We start from the raw sequence: 27,172 nt of genomic DNA, 5'->3' as shown, positions 1-27,172 counted from the left end.
TGTTTGTCTGCAGGAGACCCATTTTGAGGGGTCGCGAAAGATTCTTTTAGATCAGCTTGGATTTTATCCAATAGCTTGTACCTCGCAAGGGACACGGACTCGGGGGTGGCTATACTCGCTAAAAGAGGGGGTTTAACGACCCAAAAATGGCTATCAGATAAATATGGCCGTTGGGTAATAGCTGAGTCTCAATGGCAAGGACCTAGCTTTACGCTCTGCTAAGTTTACGGACCCACGGTAGATGATCCCGAAATGTTTAGCCACGTTAACTTGCAATTGGCTAACTGGCCGCTCCCGATTATTGTATGTCGGGATATTAATATTTATGGTTTAAATGGGCTGTGGAAGGGGAACCCAGCGAAATTCTTAGGCCGCAAAAAGAAAGGTCATAGAGCCGTAATTCAATTGATGGAGGATAAGGAGTAGTTTCTTTTCTGTAACTCCAGTTCTGTAGTAGGGGTATCTCTGTGATAGTCATAATCTAGTGAATAGTCTCGCCCATGTGCGGGGACCCCGGAGCAATAAAAAATAATCTCTTAAGGTGTCAAATCATGCAGACCTGCATCCACCTTTAAGAGAGAATTTAATTTAAAGACAGATAATGCAGCCTATACCCACAGGCTACACTGTCCAGTACTTCAACTAGAATTCCACCAACATCCACAAACAGCACTGCTTGTCCAGCTTTTCTCCACAAGGGAACAAACACCCTGCCTCTCCCAGCAAAAGCCTCTGGAATGATAGAGAGGAAGGAATGGACAGACAAGCCCCATAGGCTGCCATTATGTGGCTCAGAACAGGATACTGTGCCTTTAAGAAAACTTTCCAGAACTTTCCCAGTATCCCAGAATGCACAGCAGGTCCCTTTTACTTTCAGTTCTTTTTGAAGGCGTAGCACGCCAGACCTGTAGCATTCCTTACATGAATATTCATCTCTCCACCGGGGAGGAGGGCGGGCGCTTATGACTATCACAGAGATACCCCTACTACAGAACTGGAGTTACAGAAAAGAAACTACTCCTTCTGTAGTAGGGGATCTCTGTGTATAGTCATAATCTAGTGAATAGAATGGCAAGCCCATCCCCACACAACAACGGCGGTGGAGAACACTCAAGACAATACCACTACTGTGCGAACAAATTTCGCAGCGAAGCCTGCCCAACCTGAGCATCTGCCCTGGCATCCGTGTCCAGACAGTAATGCGCAGCAAAGGTATGGACCGACTTCCAAGTGGCCGCCTTGCAGATTTCCGCAATCGGAACATTACGCAGCAAAGCCGTCGTGGCAGCTTTGCCCCTGGTGGAATGAGCCTTAGGTTTACCCCCTAAGGTCTTATTAGCCTTTTGATAACACAATTGTATGCAGGATACAATCCACCGAGAAATGGACTGCTTAGAGGTCGCGAGACCGGTCCTGACTGATCCATAATTAACAAACAATTGGTCTGACCTACGAATATCCTTGGTCTTATCCAGATAAAATTTCAACACCCTCCGCACATCCAGGGAATGGAGAGACCTTTCCGCTGGCGAAGAGGGATTCTGAAAGAACGTAGGTAAAGTTATGGTCTGGTTGACATGAAAATCAGAGATAACCTTAGGAAGAAATTTAGGATGAGTACGCATGACAACCTTAGCAGCATGAAATACAGTATAAGGTTCTTGACAATATAATGCCTGAAGTTCACTCACCCTGCGGGCCGATGTAATGGCCACTAGGAACGCCGCCTTCCAGGATAGGTGCTGCAATGAAGCCTTGTGAATGGGTTCAAAAGGCTCCTTCATCAGTCTGGACAGCACCACATTCAAGTCCCAGGAAGGCGAGGGAAGTCTGACAGGAGGAAACACTTTCTTCAAGCCTTCCAAAAAATCCTTGACCACAGGGATCTGAAAGAAGGAAGTCTGTGAAGGGCATTTCCTGTAAGCAGTCAAAGCAGCCAGATGAACCTTAATGGAATGGAAATTAAGGCCAGACTGCACTAAATGCAAAGGGTAAGGAAGGATGACATCTTCCTTACATGTCGTAGGATCAAATTTCTTGGACTTATACCAGATACAGAACCTCTTCCACTTATAGGCATAGGACGTCCTAGTGGAAGGCCGTTTAGACTCCTTCAGTATGTCCATACAATCTTCTGGTAGATTCAGATGGCCATATTGCACTATTTCAGGAGCCATGCCGCCAAACTCAAAGACGAGAGGTTGGGGTGCACCATCCGCCCCCCGAACTTCGTGAGAAGGTTCGGCCTGCACGGTAACCGTATGTGAGGAAGGAGAGACCGGTGAAGTAGGTCCGTGAACCACCACTGTCTGGGCCATTCCGGGGCGATCAGGATCATCCGCGCCCTGGACTGGGACAGCTTGATGAGCACTGCCGGAATCAGGGGAATGGGTGGAAAAGCGTAGAGAAAGCTGTTCGACCAATCGATCCATAACGCATTCCCCAGCGTCCCCCGCTGGTAGTACCTGGATGCGAAGTCTCGGCATTTGCTGTTTTCGGCGGTGGCGAACAGATCTACGTCTGGAGTCCCCCACCTTGCGAAGACTTCTCCTAGTACTTCGTCGTTTATGACCCATTCGTGGTTTTCCTGAATCAGCCTGCTCAGTGCGTCCGCCTGAGCATTCTGTACCCCTGGCAGATGCGTGGCCGTAATCGTCAGTCCTCGGGCCAGAAGCCAGTGCCAGATCGCCTGCACCTCCTGCGACAGAGTGCGCGATCTCGACCCCCCCTGCTTGCTGAGGTAATACATAGTGGTTGTATTGTCCGTCTGTATCAGCAGCGAGTTGGTCTGGAAGGACGGAAGGAAGGCCTTCAGTGCCAGGAAGACAGCTCTGAGTTCCAGGAAATTGATGTGGTACGTCGACTCCAATGGGGACCACTTTCCTTGAATCTGCAAGTCCCCGGAATGCGCTCCCCAGCCTTGGAGAGACGGATCCGTCACAACACTCTTCGTGGGAATGTCCTTGTGGAAGGGAACCCCCCTGAGGAGGTTTTCCGCCGAACACCACCACTTCAGAGACTGAAGAGCATGTAGAGACAGCCGTATCTTGTCGTCCCAAGAACCTGTCTTCTGATCCTACTGATCCTCCAAGCACTCCTGCAGTGGTCTCATGTGCAGCCGCGCGTGAGGCGTGAGGAAGATACAGGAGGCCATCGATCCCAGCAGCGAAGACACCTTCCTCACTGTCGTCGATGGAGCAGTCCTGAGGTCCTGAGCCTTCCGAAGGAGTGATAACCGTCTCTCCTCCGAAGGAGACACGCTTGCTGACCGCGTATCGATGGAGGCTCCCAGGTACTGTATGCACTGGACCAGAGTCGGGACCGATTTGGACATGTTGACGTGTAACCCCAGCTTGTGCAAGAGAGCGCACGTCCACCGGAAGTGTTCTTGCGCTTCCGAGAAGGATGAGGCCTTGATCAGCCAATCGTCCAGATACGGGTAGACAAACACCTTGTTCCTCCGCAGGTGTGCCGCCACCACCGCCATGCACTTCGAGAAGGTCCTGGGCGCAGACTTTAGCCCGAATGGCAGTACTGTGTATTGATAGTGATTGGCGCCGACTTGGAATCGCAGGAACTTCCTGTGCTTCCGTGCGATGGACACATGGAAGTACGCATCCTGTAGATCTATGGCACAGAGCCAGTCTCCCCGTTGCAGCTGAGGGTAAATCTGATGCAACGATAGCATGCGAAACTTCTCTCTGCGAATCCATTTGTTTGCCTGTCGCAAATCCAGAATGGGCCTGAACTCGTTCTTGTCCTTCTTGCGAACGAGGAAGAACCGAGAGTACAGACCTCTTCCCCTTTGAGACAGAGGTACCTCTTCTACCGCCTTTTTTCTCAACAAGATGTCTGCCTCCGCCTGGAGCTCTCGCAGCTGAAACTGAGAGCTTACCGGCGGAATCGCTGGAGGCGGGCTGATAAACCGAAGACTGTATCCATTGCAAACAATATTCAGCACCCACTTGTCCTGAGTAATTTTTCTCCACTCTGCCGGAAAAAATTGAATGCTTCCCCCCACTGGAGTGGGTAATGGTAGAGGGGGAAGTAGTCGCTCAGGGCCGAGACCCGGCCGGGCCCTTGGTAGTGGTAGCAGCCTGCTGGCCTCCTCTACCCCTCTGGCATTTCTGGAAGGGCTTCCGGAACTGCTGCTGTTGGTGCTGCTGCTGTCCCGAACCCTGCCCACGCCCTCTGCCCGTAGACCCGAACCGCCTCTGGAACGGGCGCTTCTTCTCGGCTTTCTCCAACCCGACAGCCGTCAGGGTCTCCGCCTCCGCCTTCATGCGGGCCATCTCATCATCCGCATGTTTTCCAAACAGGGTTTCCCCTGAGAAGGGCAGATTGGCTACTCTGTGCTGAGCCTCTGGCTTGAGCGACGTCAGGCGCAACCAAGAGTGACGCCTTTGATGGACACCATGACAGTAAGCGTGCGCCGCCAACAAGGAGACATCCGCTGCCGCACTAATGACCTGGTTCGAAACCAGCATGCCCTCTCGCACCGTTTCCAGGAAGTCCTCCTTCCTGTCCCGGGGCAGCAGGTCCGCATACTGTTGGAGGGACTCCCACAGGGCCGGTCGTAACGTCCCAACAGCGCCACCGCACTTGCCGCCTTCATGGTGGTAGACGCGGTCCCACACACATTCCTGCCCGCCGAGTCCAGCCAGCGGCTTTCCTTGTCAGGCGGGACCATCGAGGAAGCTGCAGTCGCATGCTGTTTCCTCGCTGCCGTCACGATGACAGAGTCCGGCTTCGGGTCCATCCGTAAAAAAGCAGGGTCCGAGTCCGGGGCCCGATACTTTTTCATGAGCCGTGAGGGAGCGTGTTTCGTCACCGCGGGGGTGAGGAACAACTCCAACGCGGGTTCCACCAGTCCCGGCACTAGAGGTAGCAGGGGGCGAGACAGGTGTTTTTTGTGTAGAGTCTCGAATATCACGGACGTCGTGGGTGTCGTTACCGTCACCGTGATGCCCAACTTGGCTGCCCCCTGCAGCAGCACCTCCTGGAAGGAGACCAGATCATCCACCGGAGACACCCTAGTCCCCGGTGAGTCCGACAGCGTCGGTGAGAAATCCCTGGCCGAAGACCTTGTGCGCGACCTGGACCTGTGCCTCCTATTACGTCGTCCCGATGTCGACGACGACGACCGTCCACGACTCCGCGACCTTCTCCTCCTGAAGGAGCGGGAGCGCGACCTCCTCGGCTTTGGCCTGTCCGCCAGTCTAGCCGGGCCCAGCGACCGTGGGTGTCGCGGCCTTGGCGTCCCCTGCGGTGGAGTCGGATACCTGGGCAGGGAGACCGACCGTGGCGGAACCGCAGGTGGCCCCAACAGCGTGCGAGGTGGTATAGGCGGCGGTGGGGGCGGTGGAGGCGGTGACACCGGCGGCAGCGGTGGAGGCGGTGGTGGTGTTGGCGGTGGTGGTGGTGATGGAGGAGGAGGAGTCGGTGGTGGAGGCGGTGTTGGCAGAGGCGGAGGAGGAGGAGGTGTATACACCACGGAGTACACCAATCCCGGCGACTCCGTTCCTCTCTTACTCCTGGCATGAGGGCTCCCCCTGCGCCGTCTCGACGATGACCTCCTCGACGTCGACCTCCTCGACGTCGACTTCCTCGACTTCGATCTCCTCGACGTCGATCTCCTCGACGTCGATCTCCTCGACGGCGATGTCCTCGATGGCGATCTTCGCGACGTTGATCTCCTCCGTGATGTCGATCTCCGTGACGTCGTCCTCCGTGACGTCGATCTCCTCGACGTCGACGGCGATCGCCGCCTCGACGCCGGGTGTCGGCTGGCTCGCGACGTCGAGGAGCCCCTCGACGGTGACCTTCTTCTCTTCGCGGACGGCGATCGGCGACCTCCCCTCGACGGCGAGCGCCGACGCCGGGTCCGATCCTGACGCCGATGGCTTGATGGCGACGTCGACGGCGTCGTCGCAGATGATGCCATGTCGTCGACGGCGGTCTGTTCAACTCCTTCGACGTCGATCGTCGACGCCGCTTCTCCCCAGAGCCCTGGGAAGATGGTGAACAGACTGTAGTCATCCCCCTCGACGCCGCCGTCGACGCCCTCGACGGGGAGTGGGGACGCTTGCTGGTCTTCCTGCCCCTGGGGAGCCCCCCAGAGGCCTCAGCATGGGCAGAATCAGCCCCTCCAGACCCACCTCGTGCCTTCAGTCTTCTGTCCTCCAGGACCTGGAGCCTGATTTTCATCCTCTCTCTCAGGGTCCTGGCTGAAAAAGAGCGGCAAATCTCACACTCCTCCGGCACGTGGGACTGGGGAAGGCAGACGATGCACACCCTGTGTGGGTCTGACTTAGCCTTTTTCCTTTCACAATCAGGACACTTGTCAAATAAGCCAGGCATGCTGACAACACCAGAAGGAAAGGACTTTACTAACTACTATTACTTGAAAAGTAACCAATAAACCCTTGAAAAGGGAGAGCTCAATGCTCCAGGGTCCTGCTAGCAGGAGCCGGAAAAAAGAACTGAAAGTAAAAGGGACCTGCTGTGCATTCTGGGATACTGGGAAAGTTCTGGAAAGTTTTCTTAAAGGCACAGTATCCTGTTCTGAGCCACATAATGGCAGCCTATGGGGCTTGTCTGTCCATTCCTTCCTCTCTATCATTCCAGAGGCTTTTGCTGGGAGAGGCAGGGTGTTTGTTCCCTTGTGGAGAAAAGCTGGACAGGCAGTGCTGTTTGTGGATGTTGGTGGAATTCTAGTTGAAGTACTGGACAGTGTAGCCTGTGGGTATAGGCTGCATTATCTGTCTTTAAATTAAATTCTCTCTTAAAGGTGGATGCAGGTCTGCATGATTTGACACCTTAAGAGATTATTTTTTATTGCTCCGGGGTCCCCGCACATGGGCGGGACTATTCACTAGATTATGACTATACACAGAGATCCCCTACTACAGAACGGGCTTATAGATGTTTGGGAGCAGTCAAACCCCTTGGGAACGGGCAGTACGTATTATTCAGCTCCTCATAGGGCTGTTGCTTGTTTAGACTATTTTCTAGTTTCCTCTTCTATTCTCTGCCTTTGTAAAATTAAAAAATTACCACGATTGATATCAGATCATAACCCCCTAATCTTAGAGATTCAGTATTCCGGGATGATTATACGAACAGCAAGCTGGACGTTTGAGCGTGCTTTATTGCAGGATGTGAAATACATTGATTATGTGAATAACTGGCTTAAAGAATTTCTTGAGATTAACAAGGGGAGTGCCAGCCTTGGGGTAGTTTGGGACACTCTCAAGGCAGGCATTAGAGGGGAAACCATGAGCGACTCTTTGAAAAGGAATAAGATTTAAAAATTGGAGAGGGAGGCCATCGAAGGACATATTGCAGACTTAGAAGAAGAATTAGTTAGTGCAATTGGCTCTAATCTTCATATTGAAGAGATTACACAGAAATTGTCACTAGCTAAAGCTACCTTAGGGGATATTATGGCCGCTAAAGCAGCTGGAAAATATTTAGCTTGGAAACAAACCCACCATGAGTTTAGCGAGCAAGTTGGTCACATCCTTGCAGTGAGGACCAGACAGATAGCTACTAGGGGAGATATCATTGAAATTAAAACATCTGAGGGGACTGTTGCTACTACCCCTACGGCGATCTGTAAAGTATTTTATGGCTTTTATCAAAATTTATATAGTGCGGATACTGCCAGGGATCCTAAAGATATAAGGGATTACCTAGAGTTAGCCCCTATTGGAACGTTTTCTACAGGAGATTCTATAGCCATGGATGTTAGCTTTACGGATGAGGAAATCCAGGGAGCTATTAAAGATTTACCGTCGGGCAACGCGGTAGGCCCTGATCTTATTCCTATAGAATTTTATAAAACTTTCTTTGTAGTTTTGAGGGAAGCTCTATGTTGTTTAATGTGCCAGGTACAGAATGGACAAACTCCTCCGCAATCTTGGGGAGAAGCGAGCATGATTATTTTTTTAAAGAAAGGTAAACCCACAAATAAGCCAGGATCTTATAGGCCTATTAGCCTAATGAATAGTGATACAAAAATGTATTCTAAAATTTTAGCAAACCGTCTTAGCATAATTATAGGGAAGGTGATCTCGCCCCGCCAGCATGGCTTTATCCGTGGGAGGGGGACCGCGGAGCACATAAGGAGAGTTTGCGCCCTGTTTGATGGTACATCAGCCACACGAGACCCTATGGCGCTTATACTGCTTGATGCGGAGAAGGCGTTTGATAGGGTCTCGTGGGGCTTTCTCTGGTCGGTACTGGAGAGTGTAAATATTGGCAAGGGATGTATAAGGGCTATACAGGCGCTGTATAAGAATCCTAAGATTTGACTTCGCCTAATGGGAGGACAGAGTGATTCAATAGAGATTAGGCGAGGAACCAGGCAGGGGTGTCCGTGTTCGCCCCTCCTCTTTGCCTTTTATATTGATCCCTTTATTCGGAGAATAGAGCTAAATAAAGGTATTTCCCCAATAAGGCTTAACGGATTTGAGACGAAGATCTTGGGGTATGCTGACGACCTTGCAATTACGACTGCTAACCCTTCTGTAGCGCTAGGTGAAATAGAACATGAGGCAGAGTGTTTCGGGGTAGTTTCGGGCTACAGACTTAACCAGGGAAAGACGCAAATTGATGTTAACGCAAGGATTAATATGGAAGACTCACGAGTGACCGAGTCGGCTACCTATTTAGGGGTTGTTATTACGTCAGACCTAACAAAAGTTGTTGAAATGAATTTGGCACCTGTGATCCAGAAGTCAAGAAGGGATCTTGATAGGCTGAATAATTTACACTTCTCAATTGTGGGAAGATGTAATATTATCAAAATGATATTTCTTCCAAAAGTTTTATATTGGTTTAGAACGATACCCCTGAAGTTTGACAACTCCTGGTTCAAAGAAATGGAAAGAATGATAAACAGGTTTATCTGGGCACAAGGGAAGATGAGAAGGGCACTTAAATTCATGACCCTTCCCAGGGAGAAAGGAGGTTGGGCAGTGCCTGATTTAAAAGTATATTACTGGGCCGCGGTATTACAATATTTGCGTGGGCTGCTGGGAGGCATTGTTATTGATAGGTGGAGGGAAGATCCGGCAGTACCGGATGTATACGACCTACTTATAGACGGTGAAGTGCGTAGTTGGCAGCTATTACAAAAAAGTTAAATTTAAGACTTTAAGAGCAGCAATATCAGTCTGGACCTCTGTCAGGAAAAAGCTGGGATTGGGAAGACTGAACCACTACACTACTTTATTTGGGAATCCAACCTTATCCGAGGTCTTTCATGATAGTGTAATGAGGCGGTGGGATGGGCTGGGTGTTAAAACAGTTGGCGACATTATAGATCCTGATGGTATAATCACATTCGAAAGAGCTCAAACACAGTTTAATTTGGATCGTAGGGAATTCTTTAAATTCTTACAGATTCGTTCGGCTCTTGTAAAGAAAAGTGGGGGAACAAGATCCTTTAACAGAGACACAGTTATGGATAAATGCAAAATCCCAAGGGGTGCTCTATAACCCAGATTTATAAAGAGCTTAGCCAATATCAAAACGATGATTTGGATAAATACTCTGAGAAGTGGCGGGGGAAGCTCGGTATCGAAGGGAGCGAGCTTATAGTCTCTCTTAAGTTAGGATGCATGGTATTGAAGGTAGCTAATCTACAAGCTCAGTACTTTAAAACCATTTTTGAACTTTATTATACCCCCGCAAGAATAGCTCAGTGGGGGAGGGACAATGGGTATTTGCTGTCTGCGCTGTAGCTGCACGGAGGCCGACACGGTACATATGTTTGCCTCCTGCCCAAGGTTGGATCCGTTAAAAAGGGCAATTGAGCAGTTTATGAGACAAACCTTGAGGATCCAAATCAGTTTAACCAATGAACTGTTGGTTTTAGGCGTAGGCAGGGTTGGTGTCCAAGTAGCCCATTATGAGTTTTTATTCTTAGCTATGGCGGTTGTTAGGATCTGTGTTGCAGCAGCTTGGAAGGATCCTAATCCTCCTACCTTTTAACAATGGGTATCACGGCTCTTAGCTATTTATAGTTTGGAAAAAGCCCTTTACGAGAAGAAAGGGTGGAAGGCTAAGAAACTGGGTAAACGTATTTGGGCCCCAGTTATCGATTGGAAGGCCAGGTTGGAGCGACCCCACCCATAATTTTTGATTAGAATATTTGGTTTTGTTTTGATTAAAAAGGAGGGGAAAAAAAAAAACAGAGAATTGCATATGTTTTATTGATTGGGGGTTGTATTTTTGAACATAGAAGATTTATTGAACTTTCTGGTAGCCTCGCCGCAGTTTTGCTGAAGAAGATAAAGCTACTCGTCAGGTTGTTGGAGCCTGAGAAAATTTTTGTATAATATTGTACGATGTTGCTTTGTAATGATGATTGGAAAAAAGTGATGGTGAAAATCAAATAAAAAGATAAAAAAAAAAAAAAAAGTATTTATTTTGCAGAATATCTTTTGGATTTTATCGCTCAATCTTATTGGCCAATAATTCTTCTGAAGGCTAAGTGACCCCTTTTTATGTATTGGAATAATCTCTGCACCCCTCCATGATTCCAGAATAGTCCCACCTTCCCTATCGCAATAGAGAGTTTGTTAATATAAGATCAATAAGAGGAAGTTACTTAAATCAATGGCCTTCCACTTAATTAAGAGAAAGTGAAAAACATGGTCTACGGTGCTAATTTTTACTCAGAAGTTTGTCGGAGAGTGGGAAAGACTGATTTACTTCGATCCATGTTAATAATTATCAAGTATCTGTTTGCAGAATATCTCTTAGATGCTATTGATCAATCTTGTGAGCCCTTTTTATGTACTTGCATAATCTCTGCATCTCTGCATGATTGTAAAATAGTTCCACCTTTCCCTGTCTAATTTGAAAGTGTGTTAATATAAGGTATCCATATGAAGGGTTCGGAGCGGAACAATTCATCAGGTATTTTGTCTAACCCAGGTGCCTTACCTGATCTTTGGGTGCTATTAGCATTTAGGGTGTCAATCATGGGGAAATGAACCCGAGTAATACCTTTAAGGTTTAACAGGGCAATTTCAAGGGAACACTTAACAGGATTTTGCAAGTCTATTAGAGGAGTCTTATATAACTCGGAAAAATATAACTTCACTCGTGCCTGAATATCGACCTCTGGCTTCAGCTTTTCGTTCTTCCATCCACAATATGCCAGAAGGTCCTATAATTATGTGACTGAGCTGCCTTTAGCAAATCACTCCAGATTTTAAATTCCCAATTTCTTTTTGAGAGTTTATAAATAGATTTATAGACAGTCCTAGCTTTAAATATTTTAGAATTTTCGTCTTTCGTGATTGCCTGGATCAAAGAATTCATAACAACTCTACAGTAAGCATTAATTTATGCATGCATTTTATGGAATGGATGACTTTTTGAATTCTTTAGAAAAGGATTTAATTAGATGGACGAAAAAACTTACATTAACATCAGAAATGCTTGAATAAGAGTAATTAGTTGAATTAAATAGCTCCAAAACGGGTATCAACATTTTAAATATTTCAGATATAACCTGAGGAGATGACATTACATTTGGCCGCCAAATATTTCTAGAGTTGTTAGTAATGGCAGGATTTTTATAATTCCATAAATATTGGAGAGCTACCCTTCTAACTATAACTGACAGGGTCAAATACCAATTAAAACAAGAAAGGATCCCTTTAGTGTCACAAACTCTCATTGTCGAGATTCTGGGGTTTATTCACTTTTAATAAATACCCTTCTTGAACCTGTTTTCTATTTATTTTTTTAATTCATGTACATGCCTTAAACCAAAGGAGTTGTCTTATACCGCTTTCCCTTCACTGTGATTCTTACTCACGTTATGTGGGAATCATGCTGGTTTTTCTCTCTACAGGCACCTGAAGAAAAGCGGGCAGAAAAGAGAGGGAGTGTGATATCCCGCTAAAAATAATTGGGATTGTTATTAAATAAACATATATTGTAATACTAAAAGATTAGTACCATACCTGGGGTAAGTTTATGTTGTTAACTCTCCATATATTATGAATTATTAGATATTAAAAAGAAGATTTAGGAACTACAGTGATGTTTCTTTGTAGATATAAAACCAAAACGATTCCCACATAATGTGAGTAAGAATCACAGTGAAGGGAAAGAGGTATAAGATAAGTCCTTTGGTTTTAGGGTATGCACATGAAATTGAAAAAATGAATAGAACATGGGTTCAAGGAGGGTATATATTAAAAGTGAATAATCTCCAGAATCTCAACAATATAGAAAACGAGGCTTACAGGCATAATAATGGCCCATGTGGTAGGGTAGTAAATAGTAGCCCAGATTCTTTGGTAATAAAAAAGAAGACATTTTGTGAATAAGTAGTTATCAACAGCTGTCAGTAAAAAGTATATATGTAAGTGGGTGAAATGGGAACCATAGAAGAGTAAGTTTGTAATTGCGTTGGTCATTAAATAGGAGCATTAGACAGATTGGAAGTACAATAGGCCTATTTATGTAAACATGTCTTTATGTGGTTATCTGACCATACAACTGAAAATTGCTCTTTACTTTTTTTAGATATACATATTTTTTCAAATATTATGTCCTGAGGATCCTACGAGCTCTTTCCTCAGTTAACCGTCACTCCCCTCACCACGCGCTCTATTCCATGCACCCATTTTCTACCTTCTACTCACACATTCCATCCTGACAATATGTACAATAGAACCATAACAGCGTAGCATATGAGCCTGGACCATCAGATCAGTTAGTTACATCGTAGTTAGAATATCGCTAAAGGTCGCGAGTTCTACCCATACGGGCCAATTTTTCCCCATGGCCCTTTCTATTATGGCAAGTGCATGGGCTTTGCCTGGCTCTCCTACCCTCAACCTAACTTATCGTGGCACAGAGGGTCGGGGGATGATTTGATATTCGAAGGGAGGCCGTTGGCAGGAGAATTTTCTTACACCTTCAACCTAAGTTGACCTCTGACCTTCCTGGTCAGTGTAACAATACTCCCCCCCGCGTAGCTCCACCGTTGAGGGTCTGCCCTTGAGCCCGAGCTCCTTACAGGTAGATGTTCGAGGCCCTCCTCCACCCGCAGGCTCCTGTCTGTACCTCATCCCTGGTGGTCTAGTGGAAGAGCACCCTGCTCTTCTGCTATTCCGTCTGTGTCCTTTGTTCTGTCTTGCCTCTTTTCTCTTTCTCTTTTCTTTTGCCCTTTTCTCTTTCTTTTGCCTCTTTTCTTTGCCTTTTTTTCTTTTGCCCTTGTCTCTTTCTTTTGCCTCTTTACTCGTTTCTTTGCGTCTTTTCTTTTGCCCTCTCCTCTTTCTTTTGCCCTTTTCTCTTTCCTTTTGCACAGCACCTTCTTCAGCCACACCACTGAACTGCTCTAGACTGACCACCACTGTATCCATTTCTCCTTTAATAAACCCACCACACACAGCATGCATGCTGCCTCTCAAGCAGAATCTGGAACAAACTCTCTGAAGTACACCACTAGACGACACAACAAGAAAGCAAACTGGTTCACCAGTGCACTCCAGGAATCCAAGCACTCCTGCCGATGACTAAAAAAGACTTGGAGAAACAGCAAAACTCCAGAAGCACGCTCCACCTACAAAACAGCCACCACGGCACACTACCAACTCATCAAATCCACAAAAAAGAACTTCCTCCAAGACAGAATCCTCTCCAATGCCCACAACTCCAAGAAACTCTTCGCCATCATACAAGAATTTGCCAAACCCAACAGCAAAACGACGGACGTCCCTGCCTCCCAAGACCTCTGCAAGAGACTCAGCTCCTTCTTTCACCTCAAGATCAAGACGCTCTATGACAAGTTTGATGACCAAGACCTCTGCACCGCCCCAAACCCTACCCCCAGCGACACCACCCAACCGACCCTACTTACCTTGGCCCCACTCACGACAGAAGACACCCTAAAGACCATGAAGAGCATCCACTCCAGAGCACCTTCTGACCACTGCCCGCCGCACATCTTCCACAGGGCCACAGCAGCCATCGCACCCGAGCTACATTGAACCATCAACTGCTCCCTTGAGACCGCCACATTCCCCGACAACTGGAAGCGTGCTGAAGTCAACCCCTACAGAAGAAACCGTCCGCAGACCTGACGGACTTCAAGAACTTCATTCCCATCTTACTGATTCCTTTCGCAGCCAAGGTCACCGAAAAGGCCATCAATACCCAGCAAGTACACTTCATCCAAGCCAACAACATCCTAGAAACCTCTTATTCCGGATTCTGCAGCAACGAGAGCACAGAGACCGCCCTCCTGGCCACCACAGATGACATCCCCAATCTCCTCGACCAGGGCAGCACTCATCCTCCTGGACCTATCCGCAGCCTTCAACACCATTTCCCACCGCACACCAGCCACCAGACTCCACAATGTCGGCATCCAAGGAAAGGCCCTAGACTGGTTACGCTCATTCTTCACAGGCAGAACACAAAGACTAAGACTCTCAGAACCGACAGAGATCGAATGCGGAGTACCCCAAGGATCCGCCCTCAGCCCTACCCTCTTCAAAGTCTACATGGCCCCCCTCGCAACCATCATCAGAAACCACGGGCTCAACATCGTCTCTTATGCCGATAGCACCCAGCTCATCCTCTCCCTTATCAAAGAACCCGACATCATCAGGCACAACTTCCAAGAAGGGATGAAAGCTGTTGCAACCTGGATGAAGAACAGCTGCCTGACACTCAACTCGGAGAAAACAAAAGTCCTCATCCTCGGCTCCACCACCTCCGCATGGGACGACACCTGGTGGCTCCCTGACCTCGGAAACCCACCCACACTGACGGCCCATGCACGTAATTGCGGTATCATACTGGACTCAACGCTCACTATGAATTGCCAGATCAACGCCGTCTCCTCTGCATGCTTCAACACCCTCTGCATTCTACGTAAGACATTCAAGCGGATCCCCCCATGACTCCAGGAAAACGGTCACTCACACACTCGTTACCAGCAGACTGGACTACAGCAATGCCTTTTACTCTGGAATCAACAATCAACAAAAAACTCCTCTGCAAACACCGGACCGTCCAGAACGCTGCAGCTAGACTAAGCCTTGCTATCTCACGGCACAATCACATCACCCAACACCTCTGCATCCTCCTCTGGCCCATCGAAAGAAGAATAACTTTCAAGCTGATTACGCACACCTACAAGGCCCTCCACAACATCGGACCTCAATATCTCACAACCGCCTCTCCTTCCATGGCCCCCATGAGAAACCTCCGCTCAGCCGACCTCTCCCTAGCCACCGTCCCACGCTTCTACAGGACCAGAGAGTGTGAAAGGTCCTTCTCCTAACGCGCAGCCAAGACCTGGAACGATCTCCCCTTCACCTTCGGCAAAGTCTGACACTGCACCATTTAAAAACAAAAAACTCCAGACCTGGCTCTTTGAATTGTCCCAATGGAGCTGGTCACACCCACCCCTCAGCACCTTTTGTGAGTAGTGGGCTCTACACACCCCTGATTGTTTGATTGAGTGATTGAAGAAGGTGGGGTGAACCAACTTAATACCACCGAGTCGCTGGGTTGACAACTTGTGATGAAATTTGTATTCTCTGTGAATATGTGGAAATCGACAATAATTACCGTTAGGATGAGCTGAAGCCATCTTGGTTGTGGCATTGATTTTGTTAGCCTTGTGATTCTTCCGTCTTCACTGTTGCCTGCTTTTCTATTCTGCTTGCATCATCAGCTTTAGTTAACTCCTTCTATTCTAAGCTCAAGCAATGTATATGTGCTGAGAAAAGGCCTGTAGCAGCAAGAATGCACCTGACTAAAGACATAACTGTCAACTGTGTCTTGCAACTGTAAACAGTTCTGTTTCCCCTCCCACTTTGCTGACTAAGTGATATTCATCTGCCCATGTTTGTCGATAACTATTTCTCTGTAGGCCTGTACCTTCTATTTGAGTCTCCATGCTTACTCTGCAACAAAGTTTGTGTAAAAGGCCCAAGGCCTCTGTATTCCATGTACTACCTCAGACAGCATTCGAGAGTGCTGTGTAGACGTAGCCCCACTCATGAGTGATTAATAAACTTTTTATTTGAATTCCAGCTTCAGTGTAATCTCTATTTTGTTGGTCTAAGGACCCGTGGACATAGATAAGGGTGACCCCTGCACCAGTGAGCCCCTAAAAAGGCACATTTCCACAAATATACGGTCATTATTAGTTCTTTGACTATATAGATCAGAGCAATTCCTTTATTTAATAAGAAACCTGTGTTATGCAATATCGATATACTTTGGCGATGATATTTTACACATATTATGAATATTGGTTTTAAAAACATGTTTTAGAATAATATTGTATTATATCAATGAAATATTGTATACACAATGTTTTAACTATGAGAGTTATGTAAACGTTTGATTATATATGAATAAACTAGACATTTTTACATTAAACAGCGTTCAGTGTCAAGATAGTGTAGTGCATGAATGTCCTTTAGGACATATACTAGTACATGGTGTTGACAGTGAGAGTGTGTGACACAAAAGGGATACTTTCTTGTTTTAATTCATGTTTTCATCATTGCATCACTGCTTAGTTGGTAACTGAAACTTACTTGATTGGCCTGGAAATTGTGTGATACTATTGTCAGCAGAAAATGCTTTGTCCACAGACGTGCCATCTTTAGAAGATGTGTCCATCATTTTGTGCATCACTGAGAAAAGAGAAACGAAGAGTCATTAAACACTTAAACTGTTAAGCAAATGTTTTGCATATTTCTCCATTGGTATATATCTATGTTTCTCACAGTAAAAATCAAGGGTTAAGGTGATATTGTACAACCTTTGAATTTCCCCAGTTCTAGTTTAATAATTAACTATAACGTGCACCCTGTCATGCATTTCTTATGATCTCACATCTTATATCACTGATGATGTATTAAATAACATCATTGGCTGTCCCATAACACCGATTTTAGGACAAATCAATTCACTGACATACTATCTGTTAGGAGAGTTGACTGGTTGAGAAAGTCACACAAGAATAAAAGTGGTGATTGTGTGGTAGTGAACTATAAAAAACAATATTGGCAGAACGTCTAATTAAGAGTGGTTCCAAATTGTGCTGGGTGGGCGCTGAGGCATGTATTGATATTGCCCCATTGTGGTCCTTCTACATCCCCAACATTCAACCAGATAGTGGAGTTCCCCTAGGTGGAACTTTTTTACAAGGCAGGATAGTAGCTCCTTTTCTAGTTAGAAATAGGTTCCAGCCACTGAACTAGAAAGCAACAACTGACGTTATGGGTACAAGAGCCTCAATGTCACCCGTTTCCAAAGTGGCGCCTGTTCTTTCAGAGCCACTCCAAGGATTAAACAGGGCCAACGCAAGTAAAGGGGGGGAGAGACCCAGAGAGAGTATCCCCACTTCAATATACATAATTTCCATGGAGACGGAATTTTCATTGTCTGAATATTCATCCACTGGCACCACCGCTGTTTCGCATCTCCCTTGTGCCCATTTTCATGCCCATTCTCTTACCTGCGATCACCTCAATAGCAGGGTAGTTGTCATCAGATATTCCTGCCAAGTCCATTGTAGTAACTCTAGTTGAAGAATCCACAACATTACTGTTGTTGTGGAATATCGCAGCACTCAAAGGGAAAACCATGGATCCCGAGTGGCGGTCATTTATTGATATCCATGACATACCTATAATGCAGGAAACATGGGCACGGGTAAATTGTTTTAGGTCAGGGTATTGTAACTATAGCACAGAAGCCATTCCGCCTAAAGCTGGACGCCTTCTGGTGGCCTTATTGTATGGGTTAAGAATTCCATGGGCCTAACTGTTAAAGCATTAGCAACAGGTAGCAACTATATTCTGGGTCTCTCTTTAAGAAGCTGCAAAGGAACCCAGGTTGACTTATACAATGTTTATAATCGGTCATCTTCTCGCAATAAGGAATCTCTCATGCTACATCAATAGGCATGCCTGTTGTCCTCGAGAGATGTTCGATGTCCGTTGGTTATCGATGGTGACTTCAATGTCACCTTTGAGCCACTGGATGGCTTATCATCTGTCTTTAGCTTGAAAGGAAAGGCCAGAGGCATTCCTCCTTTTGAGATTAATTCCCTTTCCTCTTGGCCAGTGGCAGCAATGCAACTCTTCATACTACCATCAAATCATGGTATTTGTACATGCAATGTGGGGCTTCCATCAGATCTAACGTGCACTCACACATTTTCATGGTGTCCCATCCACAGCAGAATTGAATATGTCCTACGGGATCAAGAGCTATGGCATCTAGCAGTTGATTTTGAAGCATTCCCTCACACCGATAGTCAGCATAACACCCTGGGCTTAAACTGGGTGGCTCCTCCTGGAATTTCAACCTTTTGGGTCAGAAGTCTGACACCCTGGACATGACCTTCCTTGTTGGGATTTACAAAGCATTCATTGAGATACTTTATCCTCTCATTGATCATTCAGGGGAAGGGTTGCTATTAGATTACCATCCCACCCTGATAAGTGCTCTAAAGTCTAAGGCTGAAGAGAGTAAAATATTTTTACACACGGGCAGCCTCCGTTTCGGTATAATAAAGAGTGCCTTCAGGCAGAGTGCACAATAATTGAGGCTGTCAAAAGGGTAGATTATGAGGCAGTCCAGGTAGCCTGATCAAATTACAAACATCTGACCTCTAGCACTAAACAAAATTGGGTGGATGCGAATTGGCAAGCCCTAGTTGAGGCATTCAGTAAAACGATTCGCAGACGTTCTGCCATACATATTCTCATGGCTGCCCGTGTTCTATTAGGACATTACAATTGTGAATACAACTCCAACAATGGGTTGATCACTTTTCAAACATTTATGCTCTTCCAAACAAAGGCTTGTACACCTCTGAACACCAACCCTGGGAACAGGAAACTGTCTGTCAGACCCCCAGATCCCCCCACCTCCGCTGCAGTTGTCTCTCAATCAAACCCTTAGAGGAATTGCGGACATGCCCTCTGGAAAGACTCCAGGTCCTGACAGAATTCCAGGGGACCTGTTTCTGCCAGAACCTCAGGTGGGGCCCTTACATCAACAAACTATCAAATGATATACTGGCAGGCAGACAGATCCCAGAATCCTGAAATATTGCTGAGATCATTTCAATTTTTAAAAATGGTGATAGAGGTTCCCCAAACAACTACCAGCTCATTAGTCTTTTAAATAATTTGCAGAAGATCTTTTGCTGTCAGATCCTGTCTAGAATACAGGTCTGGGTGGATGAGGCAGGCATCTTGACACATTTCCAGGTGGGTTTCTGCTCTAGAGTCAGTACAGTGGACCAGTGCAGTGTGGAGTAAGGGAGGTGTGTGTACTGGAGCGCACGCTTTTTCCACTATACATAAATGGTGTGATTTCTTTTTTTGGCGAGTGCATAAACGAATCCCTCAAACTAGTTGGTTGCTCCACCTCAGCGCTCCTATTTGCAGACGACACACTTCTGCTTTCCCATACTTCATCTGGGCTCCAAAATCTTCTGAATAAATTTCAGGAGTTTTGTTTCATCCGTGGGCTGGAGGTGAAATACCCTTCTTGAACCTGTTTTCTATTTATTTTTTTAATTTATGTACATGCTTTTAAACCAAAGGACTTGTCTTATACCGCTTTCCCTTCACTGTGATTCTTACTCACATTATGTGGGAATCGTGCTGGTTTTTCTCTCTACAGGCACCTGATGAAAAGAGGGCAGTAAAGAGAGGGAGTGTGATATCCCGCTAAAAATATTTGTAATACTAAAAGATTAGTACCATACCTGGGGTAAGTTTATGTTGTTAACTCTCCATATGTTATGAATTATTAGATATTAAAAAGAGGATTTAGGTAATACAGTGATGTTTCTTTGTAGATATAAAACCAAAACGATTCCCACATAATGTGAGTAAGAATCACAGTGAAGGGAAAGAGGTATAAGATAAGTCCTTTGGTTTTACGTTATGTACATGAAATTGAAAAAATGAATAGAAAATGGGTTCAAGGAGGGTATATATTAAAAGTGAATAATCTCCAGAATCTCAACAATATAGAAAACGAGGATTACAGGAAGAATAATGGCCCATGTGGCAGGGTAGTAAATAGCAGCTCAGATTCTTTGGCAATAAACAAGAAGACATTTTGCGTAAGTAGTAGTTATCAACAGCCGTCAGTGAAAAGTATATATGTAAGTGGGTGAAATGGGAACCATAGAAGAGTAAGTTTGTAATTGCGTTAGTCATTTAATAGGAGCATTAGACAGATTGGAAATACAATAGGCCTGTTTATGTAAACATGTCTTTATGTGGTTATCTGACCATACAATTGAAAATTGCTCTTTATTTTTTTAGATATACATATTTTTTCAAATATTATGTCCTGAGGATCCTACGAGCTCTTTCCTCAGTTAACTGTCGCTCCCCTCACCAAGCGCTCCACTCCATGCACCCATTTTCTACCTTCTACTCACACATTCCATCCTGACAATATCTACATTAGAACCATAACAGCGTAGCATGTGAGCCCGGACCGTCAGATCAGTCAGTTACATCGTAGTCAGAATATCGCTAAAGTTCGCGAGTTCTACCCATACGGGCCAATTTTTCCCCATGGCCCTTTCTATTATGGCAAGTGCATGGGCTTTGCCTCGCTCTCCTACCCTCAACCTAACTTATCGTGGCACAGAGGGTCGGGGGAAGATTTGACATTCGAAGGGAGGCCGTTGGGAGGAGAATTTTCTTACACCTTCAACCTGAGTTGACCTCTGACCTTCCTGGTCAGTGTAACCGTACTGCCCCCCCGCACAGCTCCACCGTTGAGGGTCTGCCCTTGAACCTGAGCTCCTACAGGTAGATGTTCGAGGCCCTCCTCCACCCGCAGGCTCCTGTCTGTACCTCATCCCTGGTGGGCTAGTGGAAGAGCACCCTGCTCTTCTGCTATTCCGTCTGTGTCCTCTGTTCTGTCTTGCCTCTTTTCTCTCTTTTCTTTTGCCCTTTTCTCTTTCTTTTGCCTCTTTTCTTTGCCTTTTTTCTTTTGCCCTTGTCTCTTTCTTTTGCCTCTTTACTCGTTTCTTTGCGTCTTTTCTTTTGCCCTCTTCTCTTTCTTTTGCCCTTTTCTCTTTCCTTTTGCACAGAATCTTCTTCAGCCACACCACTGAACTGCTCTAGACTGACCACCACTGTATCCATTTCTCCTTTAGTAAACCCACCACACACAAGCATGCATGCTGCCTCTCAAGCAGAATCTGGAACAAAGTCTCTGAAGAACACCTCACATCTGCCCTCACCTGCTCTCGACTCCCAACTACCACAGATGCCAACAACGTAGCAAGAAACCTCAACTAACAGATCAACAACTGCACCAACACACTCGCCCCCCTCCAGTACACCACTAGACAACACAACAAGAAAGCAAAATGGTTCACCAGTACACTCCAGGAATCCAAGCGCTCCTGACGATGACTGAAAAAGACGTGGAGAAACAGCAAAACTCCGGAAGCACGCTCCGCCTACAAAACAGCCACCACAACACACTACCAACTCATCAAATCCACAAAAAAGAACTTCCTCCAAGACAGAATCCTCTCTAATGCCCACAACTCCAAGAAACTCTTCGCCATCATACATGAATTTGCCAAACCCAACAGCAAAACAACGGACATCCCTCCCTCCCAAGACCTCTGCAAGAGACTCAGCTCCTGCGTTCACCTCAAGATCAAGACGCTCTATGACAAGTTTGATGACCAAGACCTCTGCACCGCCCCAACTCCTACCCCCAGTGACGCCACCCAACCGACCCTACTTACCTTGTCCCCACTCACGATAGAAGACACCCTAAAGACCATGAAGAGCATCCACTCCGGAGCACCTTCTGACCCCTGCCCGCCGCACATCTTCCACAGGGCCACCGCAGCAATCGCACCTGAGCTACATTGAACCATCAACTGCTCCCTTGAGACCGCCACATTCCCCGACAACTGGAAGCGTGCTGAAGTCAACCCCTACTGAAGAAACCGTCTGCAGACCTGACGGACTTCAAGAACTTCAGGCCCATCTTACTGATTCCTTTTGCAGCCAAGGTCACCGAAAAGGCCATCAACACCCAGCTAGTACACTTTATCCAAGCCAACAACATCCTAGAAACCTCTTATTCCGGATTCTGCAGCAACGAGAGCACAGAGACCGCCCTCCTGGCCACCACAGATGACATCCCCAATCTCCTTGACCAGGGCCAAACAGAAGCACTCATCCTCCTGGACCTATCCGCAGCCTTCAACACCGTTTCCCACCACACACCAGCCAGCCACCAGACTCCACGATGTCGGCATCCAAGGAAAGGCCCTAGACTGGTTATGCTCATTCTTCACAGGCAGAACACAGAGAATAAGATCCCGCCCTTCCTCTCAGAACCGACAGAGATCGGATGCGGAGTACCCCAAGGATCCTCCCTCAGCCCTACCCTCTTCAAAGTCTACATGACCCCCTCGCAACCATCATCAGAAACCACGGGCTCAACATCGTCTCCTATGCCGATAGCACCCAGCTCATCCTCTCCCTTATCAAGGAACCCGACATCATCAGGCACAACTTCCAAGAAGAGATGAAAGCTGTTGCAACCTGGATGAAGAACACCTGCCTGGCACTCAACTCGGAGAAAACAAAAGTCCTCATCCTCGGCTTCACCACCTCCGCATGGGATGACACCTGGTGGCTCCCTGACCTCGGAAACCCACCCACCCTGTCGGCCCATGAACGTAATCGTGGAATCATACTGGACTCAACGTTCACTATGAATTGCCAGATCAACGCCGTCTCCTCTGCATGCTTCAACACCCTCCACATTCTACATAAGACATTCAAGTGGATCCCCCCATGACTCCAGGAAAACGGTCACTCACACACTCGTTACCAGCAGACTGGACTACAGCAATGCCTTTTACGCTAGAATCAACAATCAACAAAAAACTCCTCTGCAAACTCCAGACCGTCCAGAACGCTGCAGCAAGACTAAGCCTTGCTATTCCATGGCACAATCACATCACCCAACACCTCTGCAGCCTCCTCTGGCCCATCGAAAGAAGAATAACTTTCAAGCTGATTACGCACACCTACAAGGCCCTGCACAACATGGACCTCAATATCTCACAACCGCCTCTCCTTCCATGGCCCCCATGAGAAACCTCCGCTCACCCGACCTCTCCCTAGCCACCGTCCCACGCTTCTACAGGACCAGAGAGTGTGGAAGGTCCTTCTCCTAACTCACAGCCAAGACCTGGAACGATCTCCCCTTCACCTTCGGCGAAGTCCGACACTGCACCATTTAAAAAAAAACCTCAAGACCTGGCTCTTCGAAAATCCCAATGGAGCTGCTCACACCCACCCCTCAGCACCTTGAGTGAGTAGAGGGCTCTACAAACCCCTGATTGTTTGATTGATAATACCACTGAGTCGCTGGGTTGACAACTTGTGATGAAATTTGTATTCTCTGTGAATATGTGGAAATTGACAATAATTACCGTTAGGATGAGCTGAAGCCATCTTGGATGTGGCATCGATTTTGTTAGCCTTGTGATTCTTCCGTCTTCACTGTTGCCTGCTTTTCTATTCTGCTTGCGTCATCAGCTTTAGTTAACTTCTTCTAGTCTAAGCTCAAGCAATGTATATGTGCTGAGAAAAGGCCTGTAGATGCAAGAATGCACCTGACTAAAGACATAACCGTCAACTGTGTCTTGCAACTGTAAGCAATTCTGCTTCCCCTCCCACTTTGCTGACTAAGTGATATTCATCTGCCCATGTTTGTCGATAACTATTTCTGTGTAGGCCTGTACCTTCTATTTGAGTCTCCATGCTTACTCTGCAACAAAGTTTGTATAAAAGGCCCATGGCCTCTGTATTCCATGTACTACCTCAGACAGCACTCAAGAGTGCTGAGTAGACGTAATCCCACTCATGAGTGATTAATAAACTTGTTATTTGAATTCCAGCTTCAGTGCCAATCTCTATTTTGTTGGTCTAAGGATTCGCGGACATAGATAAGGGTGACCCCTGCACCAGTGTGCCCCTAAAAAGGCACATTTCCACAAATATACGGTCATTATTAGTTCTTTGACTATATAGATCAGAGCAATTCCTTTTTTTAATAAGAAACCTGTGTTATGCAATATCGAGATACTTTGGTGATCATATTTTGCACATAGTATGAATATTGGTTTTAAAAACATGTTTTAGAATAATATTGTATTATATCAATGAAATATTGTATACACAATGTTTTAACTATGAGAGTTATGTAAAGGTTTGATTATATATAAATAAACTAGACATTTTTACATTAAACAGCGTTCAGTGTCAAGATAGCGTAGTGCATGAATGTCCTTTAGGAATATAAAGCATATACTAGTACATGGTGTTGACAGTGAGAGTGTGTGACACAAAATGGATACTTTCTTGTTTTAATTCATGTTTTCATCATTGCATCACTGCTTAGTTGGTTACTGAAACTTACTTGATTGGTCTGGAAATTGTGTGATACTATTGTCAGCAGAAAATGCTTTGTCCACAGATGTGCCATCTTTAGAAGATGTGTTCATCATTTTGTGCATCACTGTGAAAAGAGAAACGAAGAGTCATTAAACACTTAAACTGTTAAGCAAATGTTTTGCATATTTCTCCATTGGTATATATCTATGTTTCTCACAGTAAAAATCAAGGGTTAAGGTGATATTGTACAACCACTGAATTTCCCCAGTTCTAGTTTAGTAATTAAGTATAACGTGCGCCCTGTCATGCATTTCTTATGATCTTACATCTTATATCACTGATGATGTGTTAAATAACATCATTGGCTGTCCCGTAACACTGATTTTAGGACAAATTAATTCACTGACAAACTATCTGTTAGGAGAGTTGACTGGTTGAGATAGTCACACAAGAATAAAAGTGGTGATTGTGTGGTTGTGAACTATAAAAATCCAATATTGGCAGAACGTCTAATTTAGAGTGGTTCCAAAGTGTGCTGGGTGGGCGCTGAGGCATGTATTGATATTGCCCCATTGTGGTCCTTCTACATCCCCAACATTCACCCAGATAGTGGAGTTCCCCTAGGTGGAACCTTTTTACAAGGCAGTATAGCAGCTCCTTTTCTAGTTAGAAATAGGTTCCAGCCACTGAACTAGAAAGCAACAACTGACGTTATGGGTAAAAGAGCCTCCATGTCACCTGTTTCCAAAGTGGCGCCTGTTCTTTCAGAGCCACTCCAAGGATTAAACAGGGCCAACGCAGGTAATGGGGGGGGGGAGACCCAGAGAGAGTATCCCCACTTCAATATACATAATCTCCCTTGTGCCCATTTTCATGCCCATTCTCTTACCTGCGATCACCTCAATAGCAGGGTAGTTGTCATCAGATATTCTTTGCAAGTCCATTGTAGTAACTCTAGTTGAAGAATCCACAACATTACTGTTGTTGTGGAATATCGCAGCGCTGAAGGGGAAAACCATGGATCCCGAGTTGCGGTCATTTATTATTTTTTAGCACAAAAGCCATTCCATCCAAAGCTGGATGCCCTTCTGGTGACCTTATTGTATGGGTTAAGAATTCCATGGGCCTAACTGTTAAAGCATTAGCAACAGGTAGCAACTATATTGTGGGTCTCCCTTTAAGAAGCTGCAAAGGAACCCAGGTTGACTTATACAATGTTTATAATCGGTCATCTTCTCGCTATAAGGAATCTCCCACAGAACATCAATTGGCATGCCTGTTGTCCTCGAGAGATGTTCGATGTCCGTTGGTTATCGATGGTGAGTTCAATGTCACCTTTGAGACACTGGATGGCTTATCATCTGTCTTTAGCTTGAAAGGAAATGCCAGAGGCATTCCTCCTTTTGAGATTAATTCTCTTTCCTCTTGGCCAGTGGCAGCAATGCAACTCTTCATACTACCATTAAATCATGGTTTTTGTACATGCAATGTGGGGCTTCCATCAGATCTAACGTGCACTCACACATTTTCATGGTGTCCCATCCACAGCAGAATTGATTATGTCCTAAGGGATCAAGAGCTATGGCCAAGTCAAGTCAAGTCAAATGATCTTTATTCGGATATATTAAAAACATCCATAAAAGTACATATAAATCACAACAATCATCCCTATAAACAATAAAAACAGCATTTGGTGGCTATAATATATACAATGGGGCAACCGTTGGTGCAAATATGCAATGTGCAAGTGATACAGAGGTAGTTCAGGCTAAACAAACCATGTTCATTATTGCTCACAATCAAACAGCAAAAGGTAAAAGAGAAAAACGAATAACTCTAAAAGTTGCATCCATAAAAATACATGTAAGTCACAACAATCATCCAGATAAGACAATAAAAACAGGCATTATTAACCATAGCATGTACAGAGGAACAACCACTGTGCAAAAAGTGCAATGTGCAAATGGTGCAGAGAAATAATGCAGCCTTATCAGGCCATATTCATTGATGTGCGGGAACGGACAGCAGTTTGGAGAAAACGACTAACTCTAAAAATTACATCATCTGAGCTTAACATCAATAAATCTCTAAAAGCTACGTTGAAATCCTTCAAAGCACTATCTCTAAAGTATGGAATTAGGAAATGTTTGGTATATTTTACATAAAAACCACAGAAGAGTGTAAAATGTAACAGACTTTGTTTACCACCTAGGTTACAGGGACTACTTAAATTTACCCAAATTTTTGATATAGCCTAAGGGGAAACAAAGTAAATTTACCACACTTCCGTCCCTGAACCGAAACAGCAAGCTCCTATTCCATCTACCCAGTTTCTTGCGCAGGTAACCCTGGGGCATATTATGGGGCCTACCACATGGTTCCTGAATGGGGATGTACCTGAGGATAGCTGGCTTTACGAACTCCATCTTTTCTCTATTTTCTCGGTACAGGTCGTATAAAGCCCTTTTTACTACGTTCTTATGCATGCGATCTATTGTTTGGGGTGCTGAGAATAGGTGCCCCATTTCCACACTTTCTAAACTCTTCTCCACTGCCCTGAGCCAAGGGATTTGATTGGCCCGCTCGCTTTTTAGGCAGTCTGAGATAATATCACGGGTCAAGGAGGCAGCAGGATTCCGCCATATTTTCAACCAGAACAGAGCGGGTCTTGATTTTATAAAGTCCTC

At 45.8% G+C, this 27,172-nt stretch overlaps 1 protein-coding gene across 4 annotated transcripts in view; it reads right to left on the bottom strand.

The window, feature by feature from the left end:
• The window catches only part of LOC146785218 (uncharacterized), a 1,495,909-nt gene that overhangs the window by 1,411,246 nt on the left and 57,491 nt on the right, over positions 1 to 27,172 (bottom strand). For all 4 annotated transcript variants that reach the window (XM_085634134.1, XM_085634135.1, XM_085634133.1 and 1 more), the window contains exons 2-3: positions 24,511 to 24,609; positions 16,596 to 16,694 (exon numbers count right to left, since the gene is read on the bottom strand). In XM_085634134.1, coding sequence (XP_085490260.1) covers positions 16,596 to 16,694; positions 24,511 to 24,609 — 198 coding nt within the window. The remainder of the gene's footprint in view (positions 1 to 16,595; positions 16,695 to 24,510; positions 24,610 to 27,172) is intronic.

Source organism: Triturus cristatus, chromosome 11 (genome assembly GCF_964204655.1).
Source record: "Triturus cristatus chromosome 11, aTriCri1.1, whole genome shotgun sequence".
In the NCBI taxonomy this organism is placed as follows: Eukaryota; Metazoa; Chordata; class Amphibia; order Caudata; family Salamandridae; genus Triturus; species Triturus cristatus.
The sequence above is the reverse complement of the archived record's forward strand: the minus strand, read 5'-3'. Positions and strand labels throughout refer to the sequence as shown.